Genomic DNA, 18869 nt, shown 5'->3' on the forward strand with positions numbered 1-18869 from the left:
TTCCTGATCTACAGTGGCGCACGTTCCTCCCTGTGAGGCTAAAAGATAATCCAAAGCCAGTTGATTTTGTAATGCCACGGTCCGGACAGCCACCAGCTCAGCTGAGACCTCGGCCAGTGCCTGTCCAGTTGTCCTGGCTTCTGCTGCTGTTATGTTGCCAGTTTTTCCATTACAGACTGGCCGATGATTTTACAATGTCGTCCAGGGTGTTGGGGAAGTATGTGCCCACGAGCTATTGGAGGTTATATTCCATACTTTGGACCAATCAAGAACAAACATACCCTTGCTAGATAGATTTGCTACTGGTCCTTGCCACCCAGCTGTCTGGTTGCATCTACTTTGCTCCATCAACTTTCCTTTCCCTGATTTACTAAAACATAGGGAACCTCGCACATCATTTGAGGGGATAATAAGGGAGGGTGGAAGCAAGGCATGATTATAAGCAGGCTGGTACCAAGTTGAAAACCTAGTCATTTCATAGCCAGACGATTTCCATTTTATCATATTTCCCCCGATCCCCATTCGATTTTGGCGTAGAATCCATTCCGCTGTCTCTGCTATATGGAATGGGAGGGGTTGGAGAGGTATTCCTTCCCTCGAATGGACAGGGATGTGGGTACAAACCCAACACTTGCTTATATTAAATTTTTCAGCATACATATATGACATATATAAATAAGTATTAGCATGCAGTCCCCAGATAGCTCATTTTTTTACTACCATGTGTCCATTAAGTCCAAATAGTCCACAAAGTCTGAAAAATATGATGAAGATCTTCATCTTTTGTTTGGGTTGGATATAGTCTTCTTACAATCAGACAGGTGTACCCAACTTGAACGTCCTTCAAGCTTGACGGAAGTCGTTGTTGTCAGTAGCATTGAGAAGGTCCGCTCCAGCGTTGTCCTAGTTTCTTTCTATCCCAGTTCTTCACCAATACGTAATCTCCGGGTTCAATCACTGGATATCGAGAGATGGCTGTCCCTGCTGTCACTGGGAGATGTGCCTGTTTTACCTGGGAGTGGAGAAACTTCAGAGAAAGTGTTAATTGCTTCAAATAATTCTGCATCTGTTCCCCCATCACATGGAGGTCTACTCCCTCCAGGGGTTTTTCATGGGCACCCCAGGGAGTCCTCATTGGCCAACCATAGACTAACTCTGCAGCTGACAGTCCGGTCTGCGAATGGGGAGTCACTCGCATGTGAAACAATGCCAAGGGCAATACTTTTAGCCAATTTAATCCAGTTTCTTCAGTCAATTTAGATAGTTTTTCTTTTAAAGTCCCGTTAGCCCTTTCCACAATTCCTGCTGCCTGCGGGTGATATGCGCAGTGCAGTTGTTTAATTATGAGTGCTACGCACAATTCAGTTTTGATCCGGGCCACAAAATGTGTCCATAATCTGAGCTCACCATTTTGGGTACCCCAAAACGAGGAATAACTTCTGTCAACAATAATTTCACCACTGTATGTGCAGTACAATTCCTGGTGGGGAACGCTTCAATCCATTTATTAAACACATCGATTATTACTAAACAATATTTATAGCAATGTACTTTTGGTAATTCAATAAAATCAAGCTGTATACAGGCAAAAGGGCCATCTGGCAAGGGAGTAGTTCCAGGAGGGCATTTAATACCTTTTACCCTTATTACTTCTCATGCAAATGAGGCATCAATCCCGCCGCATTTGCGCTGCTGTATTCAACTCTGGGTGCCACCAAGTCTTTAGAAGTAGCTGTCCCATTCCCTCCTTACCAAGATGGGCACAAGAATGCAAATAGTCAATAAGTACCGGTAATAAAGAATTCAGAATACAAACTTGATCAACTGGAGTAAGCCAGAGGTCCCGTGCCAAGGAGTACGAATACCCTATTGAATTTCATAGTGTGTGCTCAGAATCAGAGGCGTCCATCTGTAAATGTTGAACCTCAGTTATCTCTGGCATGCCCTGCGTCCCTAAGGCAGGTACCTGATTTAGAGCCTGATTACCCCCAGTGGGAGCTATCACAGAGGCCAAGACAGCTGCTGCCTTGGTGGCTGAATCAGCACGGGCATTCCCTAATTGTACAGGCGTGTCCCCCTTAGTACACGCAACACATTTAATAACAACCAATTGACAGGGAAAGGGAGGGTCTAAGGGTCAACTCCTCCTGTTCCTCTGACTGAATAGGGAAACAGCAGCGTGCCAGGGCAACTGGGAGGATCCTCCTGTTGTTTAATCTGATGGGCTAGCCCAACCTGCCTATTACCCAATGCTTTCTTAACCTTACTGTGGCGTTTTGTCTCATGATGCTTCCTATCCCAAAATTCACACTCCAATTTCAAAGTTTCCCAATCCTTTGATTTCCCATCCACACATTCATCAATCCCTCTTCTACATGCATTATCCCTCCAACTCATTAATAACAGTTGTTCGTGGTGCTTAGTCGACTCTTTCCACAAAGTTACTTATTCTCTTAACTTCTCAATTTCTACTTCAAGACAAAGGAAAGAGCGCATGGTTCCCTCCAAGGTCTACATCATTTCTTAAACTTCAATTTATTTTCCAATTTTTATTTAAACTCTGTATCAAACCCACTGTTGTAAAATCACAATTAGGGGAAGAACATTAAAGCAAATAATAAGGAAATATCCTCGCAACCAATCTATTAAACACACACAGACACACATGGAAGCTTCCAACATGCATTCCAAAATAGGTAAAGTTGTCTTCATTCGTCTTTCTTCCAAACTGTAATTAAACTCAAATCAGAAGTAAATTCAAGAAATCTTATACTTTAACAGTTTTAACAATTTCTCAGCTCCTTTGAAGTTAAACTGAAATGTAAAGCATTGTATTTAATGCCCGCAATAAATATTTCACAAAAGACAAATGACTAGGACTGCACAAACACACTGAAATACAAAAACTAAGATTACAACATGGTGTGCTTTGTGATCAGCTCTACTCCTCCAGGTTTGTAGTTGATTCACTACTTGCACACATTTTAAACACACGGTCCTATTCTACCTTATGTAACTCCCTTTTCTGTTGTTTTGTTTTTGAGTTTATGTCCTAAAATTACTGCAAGTCTTATAACATAAGAACATAACATAAGAACATAAGAAATAGGAGCAGGAGTAGGCCATCTAGCCCTTCGAGCCTGCCCCGCCATTCAATAAGATCATGGCTGATCTGTCGTGGCTCAGTTCCACACTCCCGCCCTCTCCCCATAACCCTTAATCCCCTCTCTTATCAAAAACCCATCAACCCACGTCTTAAAAATATTTAGCGAGGTAGCCTCCACCACTTCAACGGGCAGAGAATTCCAGAGATTCACCACCCTTTGAGTGAAGAAGTTCTTCCTCAACTCCGTTCTAAACCGCACCCCCCCCCTTTATCTTGAGGCTGTGCCCCCTAGTCCTACTGTCCTTTCTGAGCGGGAAGAGTCTCTCCACCTCTATCCTATCCATCCCATTCATCATCTTATACGTCTCAATGAGATCTCCCCTCATTCTTCTAAACTCTAACGAGTACAAGCCTAGTTTATTCAGCCTCTCCTCATAGCTCAACCCCCTCAACTCTGGCATCAGCCTAGTAAACTTCCTCTGCACTCCCTCCAAGGCCAAAATATCCTTGCGTAAGTGCGGCACCCAAAACTGCACACAGTACTCCAGCTGCGGCCTCACCAATGCCCTATACAGCCGCAGCAAGACCTCCCTACTTTTTATATTCAATCCCCCTCACTATGAAGGCCAGCAACCCATTAGCCTTCCTGACCACCTGCTGCACCTGCAAGCTGGGTTTTTGCGACTCATGCACAAGGACCCTGAGGTCCCTCTGCACCGTCGCCTGCTGCAGTTTTTTGCCACGTAAGTGATAATCCTTCCTACCATTATTCCTACCAAAGTGGACCACCTCGCACTTGCCAACATTAAATTCCATTTGCCAGTTCCTGGCCCATTCGCCCAGCTTATCTAGATCCTTCTGTAAACTGTCCACATCCTCCGCGCAATTTGCCATTCCACCAGTCTTGGTGTCATCAGCAAATTTCGACACCATACATTCGGTTCCCTCCTCCAGATCATCTATATAAATGGTGAATAGCTGAGGCCCCAGCACCGACCCCTGGGGCACTCCACTAGTCACCAACCGCCAATCCGAATAGCACCCATTGACCCTCACTCTCTGCCTCCTATTTGACAACCAATCCTCTATCCATGCTAACACCCTACCCCCAACTCCATGTCCCCTGACCTTCTGCAATAACCTCTTGTGAGGTACCTTGTCAAACGCCTTCTGAAAATCCAGAAAGACCACATCCACCGGCTCTCCTCTATCCACCGCCCTAGACACATCCTCATAGAACTCCAGTAAATTTGTCAGACATGACTTCCCCTTAACGAAACCGTGCTGTGTCTGCTCTATCAAGCAATTCCCCTCAAAATGCCTCGCTGTTTCCTCCTTGATGACGGATTCTAACATTTTTCCTACAACAGACGTTAAACTAACCGGCCTATAATTCCCTGCCTTTTGCCTGCCACCCTTCTTAAACAACGGCGTAACATTAGCCGTTTTCCAATCTTCCGGCACTTCCCCGGAATCCAGCGACGTTTGGAAAATAACCACCAAGGCATCCACTAACACCTCCGCCATTTCTTTCAGAACCCTCGGATGCATTCCATCCGGTCCTGGGGACTTGTCCACAATCAGTCCCTCCAGTCTGTCGAGCACCGCCTCTCTAGTAACAATAATGTCATTGAGACCCTCCAGTCCTACCACCTTTCCATCTCTAACACCCGGCAAATTATTCACGTCCTCCTCCGTGAAGACCGAAACAAAAAAGTTATTCAAGAACACTAAGGTCCATCCTGCTTGGGACAGAATGGGTTAATTCTCTGCTTGTTTCAGCAGAAGGGCAGAGGGAGTAAGTTCACTCACATGGACTCTTCAAACACTTAGGAATAATTCTTTCATTGTCAGTTCTGTCAAGAATACATTTTTAAATTGACAAAAGTCTGATCCAGAAAATCCAAAATAAGATATATGTTTATCACCTTTAAATATCCCTAATAAATTAAGACCCTTGCACATTCTTATAATTCTGGCGCTGTAAAAAAAAATTTACAAGAGCACACAACTGCATCTTATCACTTGGAGCACAGATGCACAAAGAAATACTGAAAGCATTCTAATGTGCAGCAATCTACGTGATTAATTATTTCTACAGCTCTGCCTTTGTAACCAACACAGGCAAATACAAAATCAGATCTATTGTGTGCCTAAATGGTTAACTCTCCATATAACTTTTCGGATATAATGTAATGCCACCTTTCCCACATGGCAGAGCTCAAATCTCTGTCTGATCCCTACGTAATTTATTAAGCTTGAAACAATTCACTTTGGCTATACCCTATTACACCACGTGAGGCTCTCGATCGCACAATTACACACTCTCTCTCTCTCTCTACCATACAGAGTCAGCCTGCTTGTTTCTTTTTAACCCTTTACTGATGGGAGCTCACTGGGCTCTAATAAATCTGGCCATGTTTGATTCAGGTGCCTCCTGTTATGACAAATTCCCCTTCTCCCCCAAACAGTCAGATAGTCATGTCCCAGATACAACACCTGTGTCTTTCCTATTTGGACCTTTTTCGGATTTGCCTTTAACCCTTGATCTTCTAAGTGCTTCAAGATCGCAAATAATGCTGTCTGAAGTTCCGCTTTAGTTTCAAAGGCTATCAAAATATCGTCTACATACTGTAAGATTGTGCTCCCTTTCGGGAGTTCCAGTTGTTCTGGAAATTGCTCATTGCTTTGCGAAATATGACCAGGCTATTACGGAATCCCTGTGGGAGTCTAATCCATGTATACTGCTTATCGCCTACTGTGAAGACAAATTTATCCTGTGAGTTAAAGTTCAAGGGGATGGACCAGAATCGTTAGCTATATCTTATGGGACAATGATAATACCAAAACTTGGCATTTGCACTCCAGGGCTGGAATTTTCCCAGCGACACTAGGATCTGATGTCTTTCCCCTGGTGTGAAGGATTTAGATCGGTCAATGCATTATTTACTGTTCCTCCCCTTGTTACCAGAGCAAGGTCACAGACCTCCTCCTCAGTACCAAAGTCGCCCCCAGGTGCTGTGTGTTTCACGGTCATACTGCCAGGGTAGGGAAGTAATGTTCCCCTGCAGTGGTCTTCTAACACTTGATTTTGTTTCTCCAGTTCCCTTACTCTGAATTCTAATTCCCTAATCTTTTTATCCTCACTCCACTTCTTAGTGGAAGTGACCACTTGTTCAGTTAGTCCAGCTAACTGATGTATTAACAATACTCCTGTCTTCTTGTCTGGTTTCTCTTTTCTAACTCTCTAATCTATGATTCCGATGTTTTAATGCCCTCCTTGTCGTCAGCCCATTTTTTTATACCCAAGACTGTGTCAGAGAGGAGGTTTGATGAGGACTTGTCTGTTGAGGTAGTATGGGCGGAGATTAGAAATAGGAGAGGAGAGGTCACCCTGTTGGGAGTCTTTTATAGACCACCTAAAAGTTCTAGAGAGGTTGAGGAAAGGATTGCGGAGACAATCCTGGTTAGGAGTGAAAGTAATAGGGTAATTGTTATGGGGGATTTTAACTTTACTAATATTGATTGGAATTGTTATAGCTCTAGCTCGTTAGAGGGGTCAGTTTTTGTGCAAAGTGTGCAGGAAGGTTTTTTGACTCAGTATGTAGATAGGCCAACTAGAGGTGAGGCTATATTGGATTTGGTGCTGGGAAATGAGCCAGATCAGGTGTTGGATTTGGAAGTTGGTGTGCATTTTGGTGATAGTGACCACAATTCGGTTACGTTCACCTTAGTGATGGAAAGGGATAGGCATGAACCTCGGGCCAGTGGTTTTAGCTGGGGGAAGGGTAATTGTGAGGCTATTAGGAGAGAATTAGGAAACATAGGTTGGACTAGGAGATTACAGGGATTGGGAACGTCCGAAATGTGGAGTTTTTTCAAGGAGCAGCTACTGCGAGTCTGTGATAGGTATGTCCCTGTCAGGCAAGGTGGAATTGGTAAGGCTAGGGAACCGTGGTGCACCAAAAAAGTTGATTCGTTGGTTAAAAAGAAAAAGGAGGCTTATGTTCGGATGAGACGTGAGCACTTGGATAGTGCGCTAGAGAGCTTTAGATTGGCTAGGAGGGAGTTGAAGAGCGAGCTAAGAAGGGCTAAAAGAGGACATGAGAAGACTTTGGCTGATAGGGTTAAGGAGAATCCTAAGGCGTTCTATAGGTATGTCAAGAACAGAAGGTTGGTTAGGGCAAGGTTAGGGCCAGTTATAGACGGCAGAGGGAAGTTATGTGTGGAACCGGAGGAGATTGGTGAAGCATTGAACCAATATTTCTCTTCGGTGTTCACGCAGGGGGACATGGATATAGCTGAGGAGGACACTGGGTTGCAGGGGAGTAGAATTGACAGCGTTACAGTTGATAAGGAGGATGTGCTGGATATTCTGGAGGGTCTGAAAATAGATAAGTCCCCTGGTCCGGATGGGATTTACCCCAGGATTCTCTGGGAGGCAAGAGAAGTGATTGCAGAGCCTCTGGCTCTGATCTTCAGGTCGTCGTTGGCCTCTGGTATAGTACCAGATGATTGGAGGTTAGCGAATGTTGTCCCATTGTTTAAGAAGGGGAACAGAAACTTCCCCGGGAATTATAGACCGGTGAGTCTCACTTCTGTTGTGGGCAAGGTTTTGGAAAAAATTATTAGGGATAGGATTTATAGTTATTTGGAGAGTAATGAGTTGATTGGAGATAGTCAGCATGGTTTTGTGGCGGGTAGGTCGTGCCTTACTAACCTTATTGAGTTTTTTGAGAAGGTGGCCAAAGAGGTGGATGGGGGTAAGGCAGTGGACGTGGTGTATATGGATTTTAGTAAGGCGTTTGATAAGGTTCACCATGGTAGGCTTCTGCACAAAATGCAGATGTATGGGATTGGGGGTGATCTAGGGAACTGGATTAGGAATTGGCTAGCGGATAGGAGACAGAGGGTAGTGGTTGACGGTAAATATTCATCATGGAGTTCGGTTACAAGTGGTGTGCCTCAGGGATCTGTGTTGGGGCCACTGCTGTTTGTGATTTTTATTAATGATCTGGATGAGGGTATAGTTGGGTGGATCAGTAAATTTGCTGATGACACCAAAGTCGGAGGTGTGGTAGATAGTGAGGAAGGGTGTCATAGTTTGCAGGAAGACTTAGACAGGTTGCAGAGCTGGGCCGAGAGGTGGCGGATGGAGTTTAATGCAGAGAAATGTGAGGTAATTCACTTTGGTAGGAATAACAGATGTGTTGAGTATAGGGCCAACGGGAAGACTTTGAATAGTGTGGAGGAGCAGAGGGATCTAGGTGTATGTGTACATAGATCCCTGAAAGTTGGGAATCAAGTAGATAAGGTTGTTAAGAAGGCATACAGTGTCTTGGCGTTTATTGGTAGGGGGATTGAATTTAGGAGTCGTAGCGTTATGTTGCAACTGTACACAACTCTGGTGCGGCCGCACTTGGAGTATTGTGTGCAGTTCTGGTCCCCACATTACAGGAAGGATGTGGAGGCTTTGGAGAGGGTGCAGAGGAGGTTTACCAGGATGTTGCCTGGTATGGAGGGGAGATCCTATGAGGAGAGGCTGAGGGATTTGGGGTTGTTTTCGCTGGAAAGAAGGCGGCTAAGAGGGGATCTTATTGAAACATATAAGATGATTAGAGGTTTAGATAGGGTGGATAGTGATAGCCTTTTTCCTCTGATGGAAAAATCTAGCACGAGGGGGCATGGCTTTAAACTAAGGGAGGGGTAGTTATAGGACAGATGTCAGGGGTAGGTTCTTTACCCAGAGGGTGGTGAGGGATTGGAATGCCCTGCCTGCTGCAGTTGTAAATGCGCCTAGTTTGGGGGCGTTTAAGAGGTCTGTGGACAGGTTTATGGATGAAAAGGGATTGGTTTAGGTTAGTGGGTCATTGTTGTTTTTTTTTTAACTGGTCGGTGCAACATCGTGGGCCGAAGGGCCTGTTCTGCGCTGTAATGTTCTATGTTCTATGTTCTAAGACTGAGACCTGTTCAATTAATCCGGTCAACAGGTGAACTAAGAGAACTCCAATTTTCTTAGTTCTGTCCTTTTTTTTCTTTTCAACCATTTCCATTGTTGGTCTAGCAGGTGAGGTGGATTCCACCGCCTCCCCCGACCCCCCCAACTTTCCTCATCTGTTTAATGAATTTGTCCCCTGTCTTGTCCAAAAACTGGCTCTATAACGTCAGTATACCGTGCCCCTGGCAAAAACAGTAATAAAAAGAATTCCTGGTACCAAAATTAAATCACGGGGTCCCTGACCCAAACTAAGAAAAATCATAGGGTCCCTGACCCAAATTAAGCCTATGTAACCATGATCCAGATCTAGAACGAGATCAAGGGGTCCCTGACCTTAGGCTAGTTGCAATAGGGTCCCTGACCCTAAACACTACTTGTTGGGTCCCTGACTCTAAACACTCTACTCACAGTCCAATTTAGATTTGAGTACCGTTGCAAGTTATTGTCCTTCGTAAGGGATGAGGGGTCGTAGCACCGATCCGAGAGAGAGACCAAGGTAAGTCTTACCTTGTGCTGGCGTCGGTCTCTTCCCTCTGGGTCGTGGCTTGATCACTTCTTCAGTCCCCTACAGAATTCACCCAGGGTATTGGTTTCTGCTCGCAGCGCCAAATGTTGAAGTGGAAATTTTTCCTGCTTCTTGACTGTGGTAGAGAGACTCAACAAAATTCGTTCCAACAAAACAACTTATCTTTATTTCTGAAAGGCTGCATGCAGTATTGGCAAAAACTTGAGTTCAGAGAGCCGTTGTTACGACGTGCTAATTCTGCTCTCAAGTCTGCGCCTACGTAAAGAATCAATTCAATAGTTATACCTTTTTCTTATCAGTTTACATGACTTCAGGAATTCGATTAGTATTACAAACAGTAGCAACATCATTAATTATGTTATAACCCGGTGACTTCCGGGACCTCTCTGTCTCATCATTCATACTTTTATCTTGTTCTTTTGATAGAACAGAAGAAGGCCGATGACTTTGTCATTTCTGACCTTATCTTGTCTTACTCATACATCACTAGGTTATGTGGAATCAGCCTTATCAGGTCTTGACCTTCTCGGTCTTATTCATGTCTTAGGTTATGCGGAGTCAGTGTTCCTTAGTTTGTACCAAATACTTGACCAATTTTCCCATCATGCCACTGTTTATTTCGTATAAGTTCACACTATTATAGAAAGGATATTATTAAATTAGAAACAGTGCAAAAAGTATTTGCTCAGTTGCTATTGGGGGCTTGATGGTTTGTGTTATCAAGGAGATGCTGGATGGATTGGGACTTTTTTCCTTGGTGTAGAAGGCTTATAAAATAATGAGGGACATAGATCAGCTAAATAGTCAACATCTTTTCCCATTGGTAGAAGAATCTAAAACTGGAGGGCATATGTTTAAGGTGAGAGGGGAGAGATTTTTCACAAGAGAGTGGTGAGTGTCTGGAACAAGTTGCTAGAGGTAGGAGTAGAGGTGGGTACAATTTTGTCTTTTAAAAAGCATTGAGACAGTTACATAAGTGCGATGGGATATGGGCCAAACACGGGCAATTGGGACTAGCTTAACATTAAAAACTGGGCGGCATAGACAAGTTGGGTCAAGGACCCTGTTTCCATGCTATAAGCCTCAATGATTCTGGTCTATGCCTATCTATTTTAGTGTCTCTTCAGAATCCTAGTACAGTTTCACCATTCAACATTTTTTTTGAGTGTTTTATAGTTGGTTTATTTAAATTTATGCATTTTACGTCTTCAGTTATAAGGCTGCAATCTTTTCATGAAATTTGTACCATAATAGCTTAACAAGAACCAAAACAGGCTAACAAGTTGTTTGGTCAAAAGAAATATCCACTTAAAAAAACAATTGACTTCTTTGAGCCACTGCTGATGTCACGTTGTCTCATTTCTCTTGAATGCAGATGGCTCGATTATTCTACCACAAACCACAGTTTGCTATTTTAGATGAATGTACCAGTGCGGTCAGTGTAGATGTTGAAGGTTATATCTACAGCCACTGCAGAAAGGTAAGCCATTCGACTGGAGAGAAATATGAAATAAAATGCAACTCTTAAGACAGAAAGTAAATACTTGCAAAAAAGCAGAACCCTACTGAATTCATTTTTCTTAATATCTTAAAGAATTCTAATTTAATTGTAAATAAAAATGTCTTGCATTTAAAATTGCATTCATGCTGGATGTTCCACTTAAGAAATTGATATGTGGTTAATAGACTGTGCTGAAAAACCTGGGCATCAGTTACAGGGTAGATTGTGAAGGAGCAGAATTTCATGTGCAAGGAATACTTTTGGGGACGAAGATCAGCAGGCCCCACAGGTTTTTCTGTTCATTTGGGCAACTAGGAATGGTAAATAAATGCCAGCCATGTTTGTGATGCCCACATCCTGGGAAAGAATAAACAAAGCACAGCGGGACTGGTAGGATTTTCTTCTGCACTTGAATTTCATGGTCCATGTGAGCTCCTGTTTTTGAGAATGTCTAGTAAGGAATTTGCCAGATTATTTTTTTCTCTTATTGGCTTGAGTTTCTGTCACAACTATCTCCGGAGATTATGTGGTCATGATGGAGAGGAGAGAGAGAGAAAGTATTAATTTGATCGTGATGCTCCTTGTATCATGGTTGGGACTGGCTGATGAATCAGCTGGTTCTTTCCTGCCAATCAATTGAATTCCCGCATCTTAATTTCAGCACAGGGTGGACAAATTTGTAAAATAGACCCTGGTGTGAATTTGCTTTCAAACCTCTTTCACGAGGTGAATAAAGTCTTTTTTTCTATTTTATGCATACTAGTAGATTTTAAATGCAACAGTATATTGTTTGCAACTTCATTTGTAGAAAAAGCACGGTGGTGGGAAGTACAAATTGTGCATCAAAAATAATGATGGTAATGACCTTTTGGTCAAGCCATCAGGGACATTAAAATGTATGAGCAATCATAATAGATTCTCTTTCCATTAGGTTTCAAGAAAAGATCTGAGGATGAATTTGATCTTTGGTAAAATGGCAAAGTGAACTGTAGCAAATTGGCAGCTTGTTTTATACCATGTCTGATTTCTGTTTGAATTGATAGAGGAAAAATGGTCTCGCTGTAAGGTGGACTATCTGTTCATTATTGTCTGTATCACACTCTCACCAAGGACCAATATCACTCCTGTTGTATTTGTGAAGTTGAACTTCTAATGAATCAAAAATATTAACAGTTCACAATATTGTAAAAGTAGTTTTGAATTATAAATTCATTATTAAATTTTTGGAGGAAGCAATTTTTTAAAACTGTTTTCTCGTGAATATTTTCAATTCCCAGTGGCATTGATTCCTTGCAGGGGGAGTGAGTTCCATAGGCCACAATCATCTTCTGTATTTTTAGATTTTGGTTATTTAAATAACATTTTTTGTTTACTTCGAAGTTCTGCGTTTGGTCTCCCATGCCATTACTTACGAGGGGTGGGTAAATGTCTTTGACGTGAGGCTTTTTGAATCAGTCTACAATTGACGCTAAGAAGTGGCTGAAAGTGGTCTCTCTTTTTCCAATGCTCTCCTCCCTGCGAAAAAGAGCTTGACTTTCCACTTAGCAGCCTCTGTGTATGGCACAGCTGAAATAATGCATTTCGTGGGTATTCCTTCAGCCAGGCATGTTTGATCATTAAGATTCAGCATTCCTATATTGAGTCTTCATGCATAAACACCTTGCAGTGATTTTCCTTGAATGCTTTTAGAAAATGCTGCCATATTTGTTAGAATTTTTAAAATAAATGTTATAAATGATCGCATTATTACAAGTTGTGCACAGTCCTCTCTCAGATGGACATTATTTAATACTATGCGCCTTATATTGACTGTGATCTGTACTTATGTTAAAGGTTGGCATCACTTTGTTCACTGTGTCTCACAGAAAATCTCTCTGGACTCACCATGAGGTTAGTACTAGAAAGCTTAGTGACTGGGTTTCTGTTTAATAATGCAATAAAATAAAATCCAGAAAATACTTCCAGCATAACAAAGAAAGGATCCTCCCACGAGCACATTAAGCATTGAACAGTATAATTTTAAAAGAGACTCTATCTGGGAGAAACCCTGAAGACAGGATGAGAAATGTATAACCCTAATATAGAACCAAATTAGATTAGATTGAACTTATAACAAGACACACAAGCGATGGCACAAAGATTGCTGATATTTTTGCTCATGAATCAAATGGTTTCTAAATACACAATTACTTTCAAGCTGAGTATTGCCAGAATGTATATGAATATTACACAATCAAACAAATTTTATCCCCAGATACCAAAGAGTATCTGGGGTAAAATGCAAATGCAAACAAGTATTACAACCTAACTGGATGGCATTTTTTTCTACTTTGACCTGTGAGCTCAGATCTCCACTTCTCAGGCTCTCACTGCTTTTGCACATGGGAATTGCCTGATGCTCAGAAAACAAGAGCTGTGTGAGGTTTACCAAAGTTAAACACAAAAGTGAAATATTGCAGTTGCTGGAAATTTGAAATAAAAATGGAAGGTGCTGGAAATACTCAGTAGACCAAGCATCTGAAGTGAGAAGCAGAGTTAATGTTTCCCTTTTCCTAGGCTGAGGATTCTGGAAACCTCTGGATCCTCCTCCATGTCTGTCCCAACTCTCTCCCTTTCCCCACCCTCGCTCCATTGTAGGGTTCCACATCTTTACGTTCTGCTCCACCAGGCTCAATATTCAACGCATCCTCCATCATTTTTGCCGCCTTCAGCATGTTGGGAAAAGCATCACCTCCCCTTTAAAATTTCCAAAGGTTCCTCTGCAATATTCTCGTCCATTCCTCACTCTCCTCTACATCACCTTCACTTCCCAGGGCACCTTTTAAGTGCAAGCGCAGGAGATGCAATATCTGCTTTTACACTTCCTCTTTCCCTACTGTTCAAGTCCCCAAGCAAACGTTTAAGGTGAAACATCAATTTTCTTGAACAGTCATTTCCCTTTTTAAGCCTCCCTGCTTTAAGTTGTTGCAATCAGTCAATTAATAGGGTGGTATTCATGTTTAATGTTGAGAGTTTCATTTTAATGTTGTAATGCACCAGGTCTGAGTAGGGTCACTGGATCTGAGACACCTTATCTGAGGTAGACTGGGCATGTTTTAGGACCAAATGTGCTGGCTTAAACCCATTTATGAGTTTGTGTGATATACAGCGAGCAATGATCAGGTAACGGTTATCCGCCAGAATGGTTTTGATGCACATCCTATTTCAGCATTAAGCTTGCACAGTAAGAAAGTGGATCGTCCTCTATTTACAAGGTTGCCAATAAGGCCAATCACACAGCTTGATTGGCACCCAATCCACCAATTTGAAAATTCACTTTCTCCACGCAACATCACACCTGGCAGCAGCATGTACCATGTAAAGGATGCACTGCAGCAATTCAACAATAATCCTTCAACACAACCTTCCAAACCTGTGACTTCTACCTCTCAGAAAGGTATAGGCAAGTGACATATAGGAACACCACCTCATCGAAGCCACATGCCATCCTGTCACTGAATCAAAACCTTGGGATTCTCTCCCTAGCAGCGCTGTGGGTATACCTACACAACATGGATTGCAGTGGTTTAAAAAGGCAGCTCACCACCTCCTTTACAGGCAAAAATGCTGGTCTAGCCAGTGGTACCCACACTCCAAAGGGCCATTGTGTTCATTTTATACTGAAGTTGGGATATTCTTGTTTGCCCAGGAGTTGTCCAAAGTAAGTGGGTATAGTATTTTATCATTTCCCACTACTTTTTTAAAAATTCCCTTTGTGTCAACAACCAGTATAGATTTATAGAATGCATTCAATATGGGAAATATTCTTGGCAGTTTTCTCTTTTTTGACTGTGTTCAGCTTTAAAAAGTGAGCTTTGGCAAGAAACTGGAATGGTAGTCATGTACAGGATGAGTTTCTGATCCAGGCTAGGTCCGTCCGGAGAGACAGGTCAGATATAAGGTCATTTTCCTTTAAATGAAAGAGAAGACGCTGATTTACATGGTAGTCATGTACCCCCTGGTGGACAGTTATAAAATAATGCCTGAGCAGGCAGGATATATTTTATCTTTCTCAGTCATGATGCATTGAGAGAACACATCAAAGAACAGGGAAAAACTGAAGCGAGAACGTAACTGGGAGCATAAGTTTGGTCTGTTGTTTGAATTTTTTTAAAGAAAATGAAAATCTAAGAATATAAAAAGTAAAAAAACTGAAAAACAGCACATTTTCTGTTTCTATAAAATTTAACTTTCTCTGCTGCTTTGTAAAAATGTCCTCATCATAAATATTCAATATGAAAGTAATGGTTTCATTTAAACATACAACACATAAAGATTGTATTGTTAGAATAATTAAAATGCTCTCATTTTGCTTTCTGCATTTCGAACTGCAGACCTAAATAAAGGCACAATTTGGTTGGTAGCAAAGCCATACTTTGGAGCTTAAAAGTTTTTTAATAGAACTTTAGATTGGTATGAAAGTATTTAAGCGACCTAAATTTTTACCGCTCTTCATTCAAATATCTGTCTTTCCAGATTGAACAAAGCTGTTAATTTGGAAATTTAGTAGATAATGATTCTAGGATGGGCTGCCTTAAAAAGGTTGTATGTTTTTACAGTGATACAGTGGATAGTTGTATGTGTGATTACAGAGCATTTCAGGGCACCAGCACTATCCTCTAAATTAATTATTGCTGATATAGGTACTTAAATTGATTGTAAGCTGAAAATGTTAAATATTTGACACTTCCAGGTGATTTACAACATATGACATATCATGGGTGACATGGTAGCACAGTGGTTAACATTGCTGCGTCACACCACCAAGGACCCACGTTCAATTCCAACCTTGGGTCAAACTGCGGAATTTGCCCGTTTTTCCCGAGTCTGCGTGGGTTTCCTCTGGGTGCTCCAGTTTCCTCCCACAATTTGAAAGATGTGCTGGTTAGCTATATTGACTGTGCTAAATTCTCCCCCAGTGTATCCGAACAGGCGCCAGGGTGTGGCAACTAGGGTATTTTCACAGTAACTTCATTGCAGTGTTAATGTAAGCCTACTTGTGACTAATAAATAAACTTACTTGTATTTCTTTTTGTTCCCAGTATTACCTGCACATGGATGGCCGAGGCAATTATGAATTTAAGCCAATTACTGCAGATACAGTGGAATTTGGTTCTTAAGCTCCGTCTATTTGATTATGACAGAAGCAGACTGAATTGCAGAATAACTGTTCAATATGCATTCTCTTGTACACTAACTTAATACTTCAACTTGTAATTAATGTCAGTTTTAAAAGATACTGTAAAAACTGAATAATTACACTGATTAATTTGTAGTGTTGTTGAGAGCTGTATATTTGGAAATATTAATATGGAGACTCATCTAGTAAAATCTATCTAGGAAATGTTTGTTTAAATTTGATTAATACCATAATTAAGATAAATTAAAATGTTTTATGTACAGTACAGATGAAGTAACCTAGGAATGCACTACATAATGGCATGTTCTTGATATGCAATAATTTGATATCTGCAAGTCATTTCCTAATGTTTTACAGAAAATAAATGTTAAACATTTCACATTTTATGCATTCCTGCATTATCACTAATTAATTGTATTGCTTGTCAACAACACATTCTATCCAGTGTTTAGTTTGGGTCACTAATTACAAGAGCAGATCACTCATTTGGAATAGCATCTGTGAGGGAGCTGGCACAAAGATCTCTTCATTAAAAAAGAACTCTGGCTGGAGGAAATCTGTTTTCCTCTCTCTTCATCATAAATCAGAGACAAAGATGAAACATTACGGCAGTCAAGCTTATGTTTTTTAGGTGAGACAGAGGTGAAGGCAGAAGTGGTGGAAGAGTTGCAATATTGGTTAGGGAACATATTACAGCTGCATAGAGTGAGGATATCTTGAAAGAATCATGTAACAGGACAGTGTGGGTAGAGCACAAGAACAGGAAGGGGGCAGTCATTATGATGGGGGTGTACTACAGGCCTCCCAACAGCTCACAAGAAGTTGAAGAACGGCTTTGTAAGCAGATTCTGGACAGATGTAAAAATAATAGGGTTGTTGTGGTGGAAGACTTTAATTTTCCTCATTGACTGGAAATCCCTTAGGGCTAGGGATCCGGACGGTGAGGAATTTTAATGTGTCCAGCAAGGCTTTTTGGAACAACATGTAGATAGTCCGACTAGAGAGGGGTTCAAAGTTGCAGTGAGAGAACATGTGGTGAACAGTAACCACAATTCTATAAGTTTTTGGAAACTCATAGAAAAGGACAAATGTAGTCCTAGGGTTAAGGTGCAAAACTGGGGGAAGACTAACTGCAGCAAGATTAGACAGGATTTGAAGGCTTTTGTTTGAGAATCTAGTCAAAAAGAAAAAGGATTCATACATCAGATCTAGGCAACTAAAAACAGATGAAGCACGTGAAGAATATAGGGAAAGTAGGGAAGAACTCAAACAAGGAGTTAGGAGAATAAAAAGGGGTCATGAAATGTCCTTGGCAGCCTGGATTAAGGAGAATCCAAAGGCATTTTTATTCATACATTTAGGAACAAGAGGATATCTAGAGATAGAGTTGGTCCACTCAAGAGCAAAGGAGGGAAATTATGCGTAGAAGCAAAGGAAGTGGGTGAGATCCTTAATGAGTACTTTGCATCGGAATTCACAAAGGAGAGGGACACGTTGATTGATGGTGTCTCAGATGGGTATGTAAACCCTCTAGAGCAAGTCATCATTATGAGGGAGGAAGTGTTAGGTGTATTAAAAAGCAGTAAGACAGACAAATCCCCAGGGACATATGGTATCTCAGATTAGAGGGAGACAAGAGGAAATTGCTGAGCCTCTAACAGAAATCTTTGTTCCTTCGTCGGCCACAGATAAGGTTCCAGGGGATTGGAGGATAGCCAATGTTGTCCTGCTATTTAAGAAGGTTAGCAAGGATAACTCAGTAATTGTAGGCCAGTGAGCTTGACGTCAGTGACAGTAAAATGGAGAAGATTCTTAGTCATAGGATTTACACACATTTGGAACTGAATAGTCTCATTAGCGACAGCATGATTTTGTACAAGGGAGGTCGTGTCTCATTAACTTGATTCAGTTTTTTGAGAAGATGACAAAAATATTTGACGAGGGAAGGGCCGTGGATGTTGTTTACGTGGGTTTTAGTAAAGCATTTTACAAGGTCCCTCATGGCAGGCTGGTGCAAAACGTTAAATCACATGGGATCAAGGATGAACTATGGATTCAGACCTATGGATCCAGGAAATCTGTTTTCCTCTCTCTTCATCATAAATCAGAGACAAAGATGAAACATTACGGCAGTCAAGCTTATGTTTTTTAGGTGAGTTCTCTACTTTCCCTATATTCTTCACGTGCTTCATCTGTTTTTAGTTGCCTAGATCTGATGTACGAATCCTTTTTCTTTTTGACGAGATTCTTAGAAGACAGAGGGTAGTGGTGGAAGGGTGTTTTTCTGAATGGAGGTGTGTACCTTGTGGTGTTCTGCAGGGATCGGTGTTGGGACCTCTGTTGTTTGTAATGTATATAAATGACTTGGAAGAAAACTTAACTGGTCTGATTTGCAGATGGTACTAAGATTGTTAGAGTTTCGGATAGTGATGAAGATTATCAGAAAATACAGTAGGATATAGGCTGGTAAACTGCGCAACAAAATGGCAGATGGAATTTAATCTGGACAAATGTGAGGTGATGCATTTTGGTAGATCCAATTCAGGTGGGAGCTACAAA

General features: G+C 41.6%; 1 protein-coding gene across 1 annotated transcript in view; it reads left to right on the forward strand.

Annotated features, from left to right (window-relative positions):
• The window catches only part of abcd3a (ATP-binding cassette, sub-family D (ALD), member 3a), a 72962-nt gene extending 56271 nt beyond the window's left edge, over positions 1 to 16691 (forward strand). Inside the window, exons 21-23 of the mRNA XM_080195262.1 lie at positions 11006 to 11110; positions 12965 to 13021; positions 16213 to 16691. Coding sequence (XP_080051388.1) covers positions 11006 to 11110; positions 12965 to 13021; positions 16213 to 16290 — 240 coding nt within the window. The 3' untranslated portion in view covers positions 16291 to 16691. The remainder of the gene's footprint in view (positions 1 to 11005; positions 11111 to 12964; positions 13022 to 16212) is intronic.
• The last annotated feature ends 2178 nt before the right edge of the window (positions 16692 to 18869 follow it).

The sequence above is a fragment of the Carcharhinus amblyrhynchos genome, chromosome 9 (genome assembly GCF_965287045.1).
Source record: "Carcharhinus amblyrhynchos chromosome 9, sCarAmb.v2.hapA, whole genome shotgun sequence".
Classification (NCBI taxonomy): domain Eukaryota; kingdom Metazoa; phylum Chordata; class Chondrichthyes; order Carcharhiniformes; family Carcharhinidae; genus Carcharhinus; species Carcharhinus amblyrhynchos.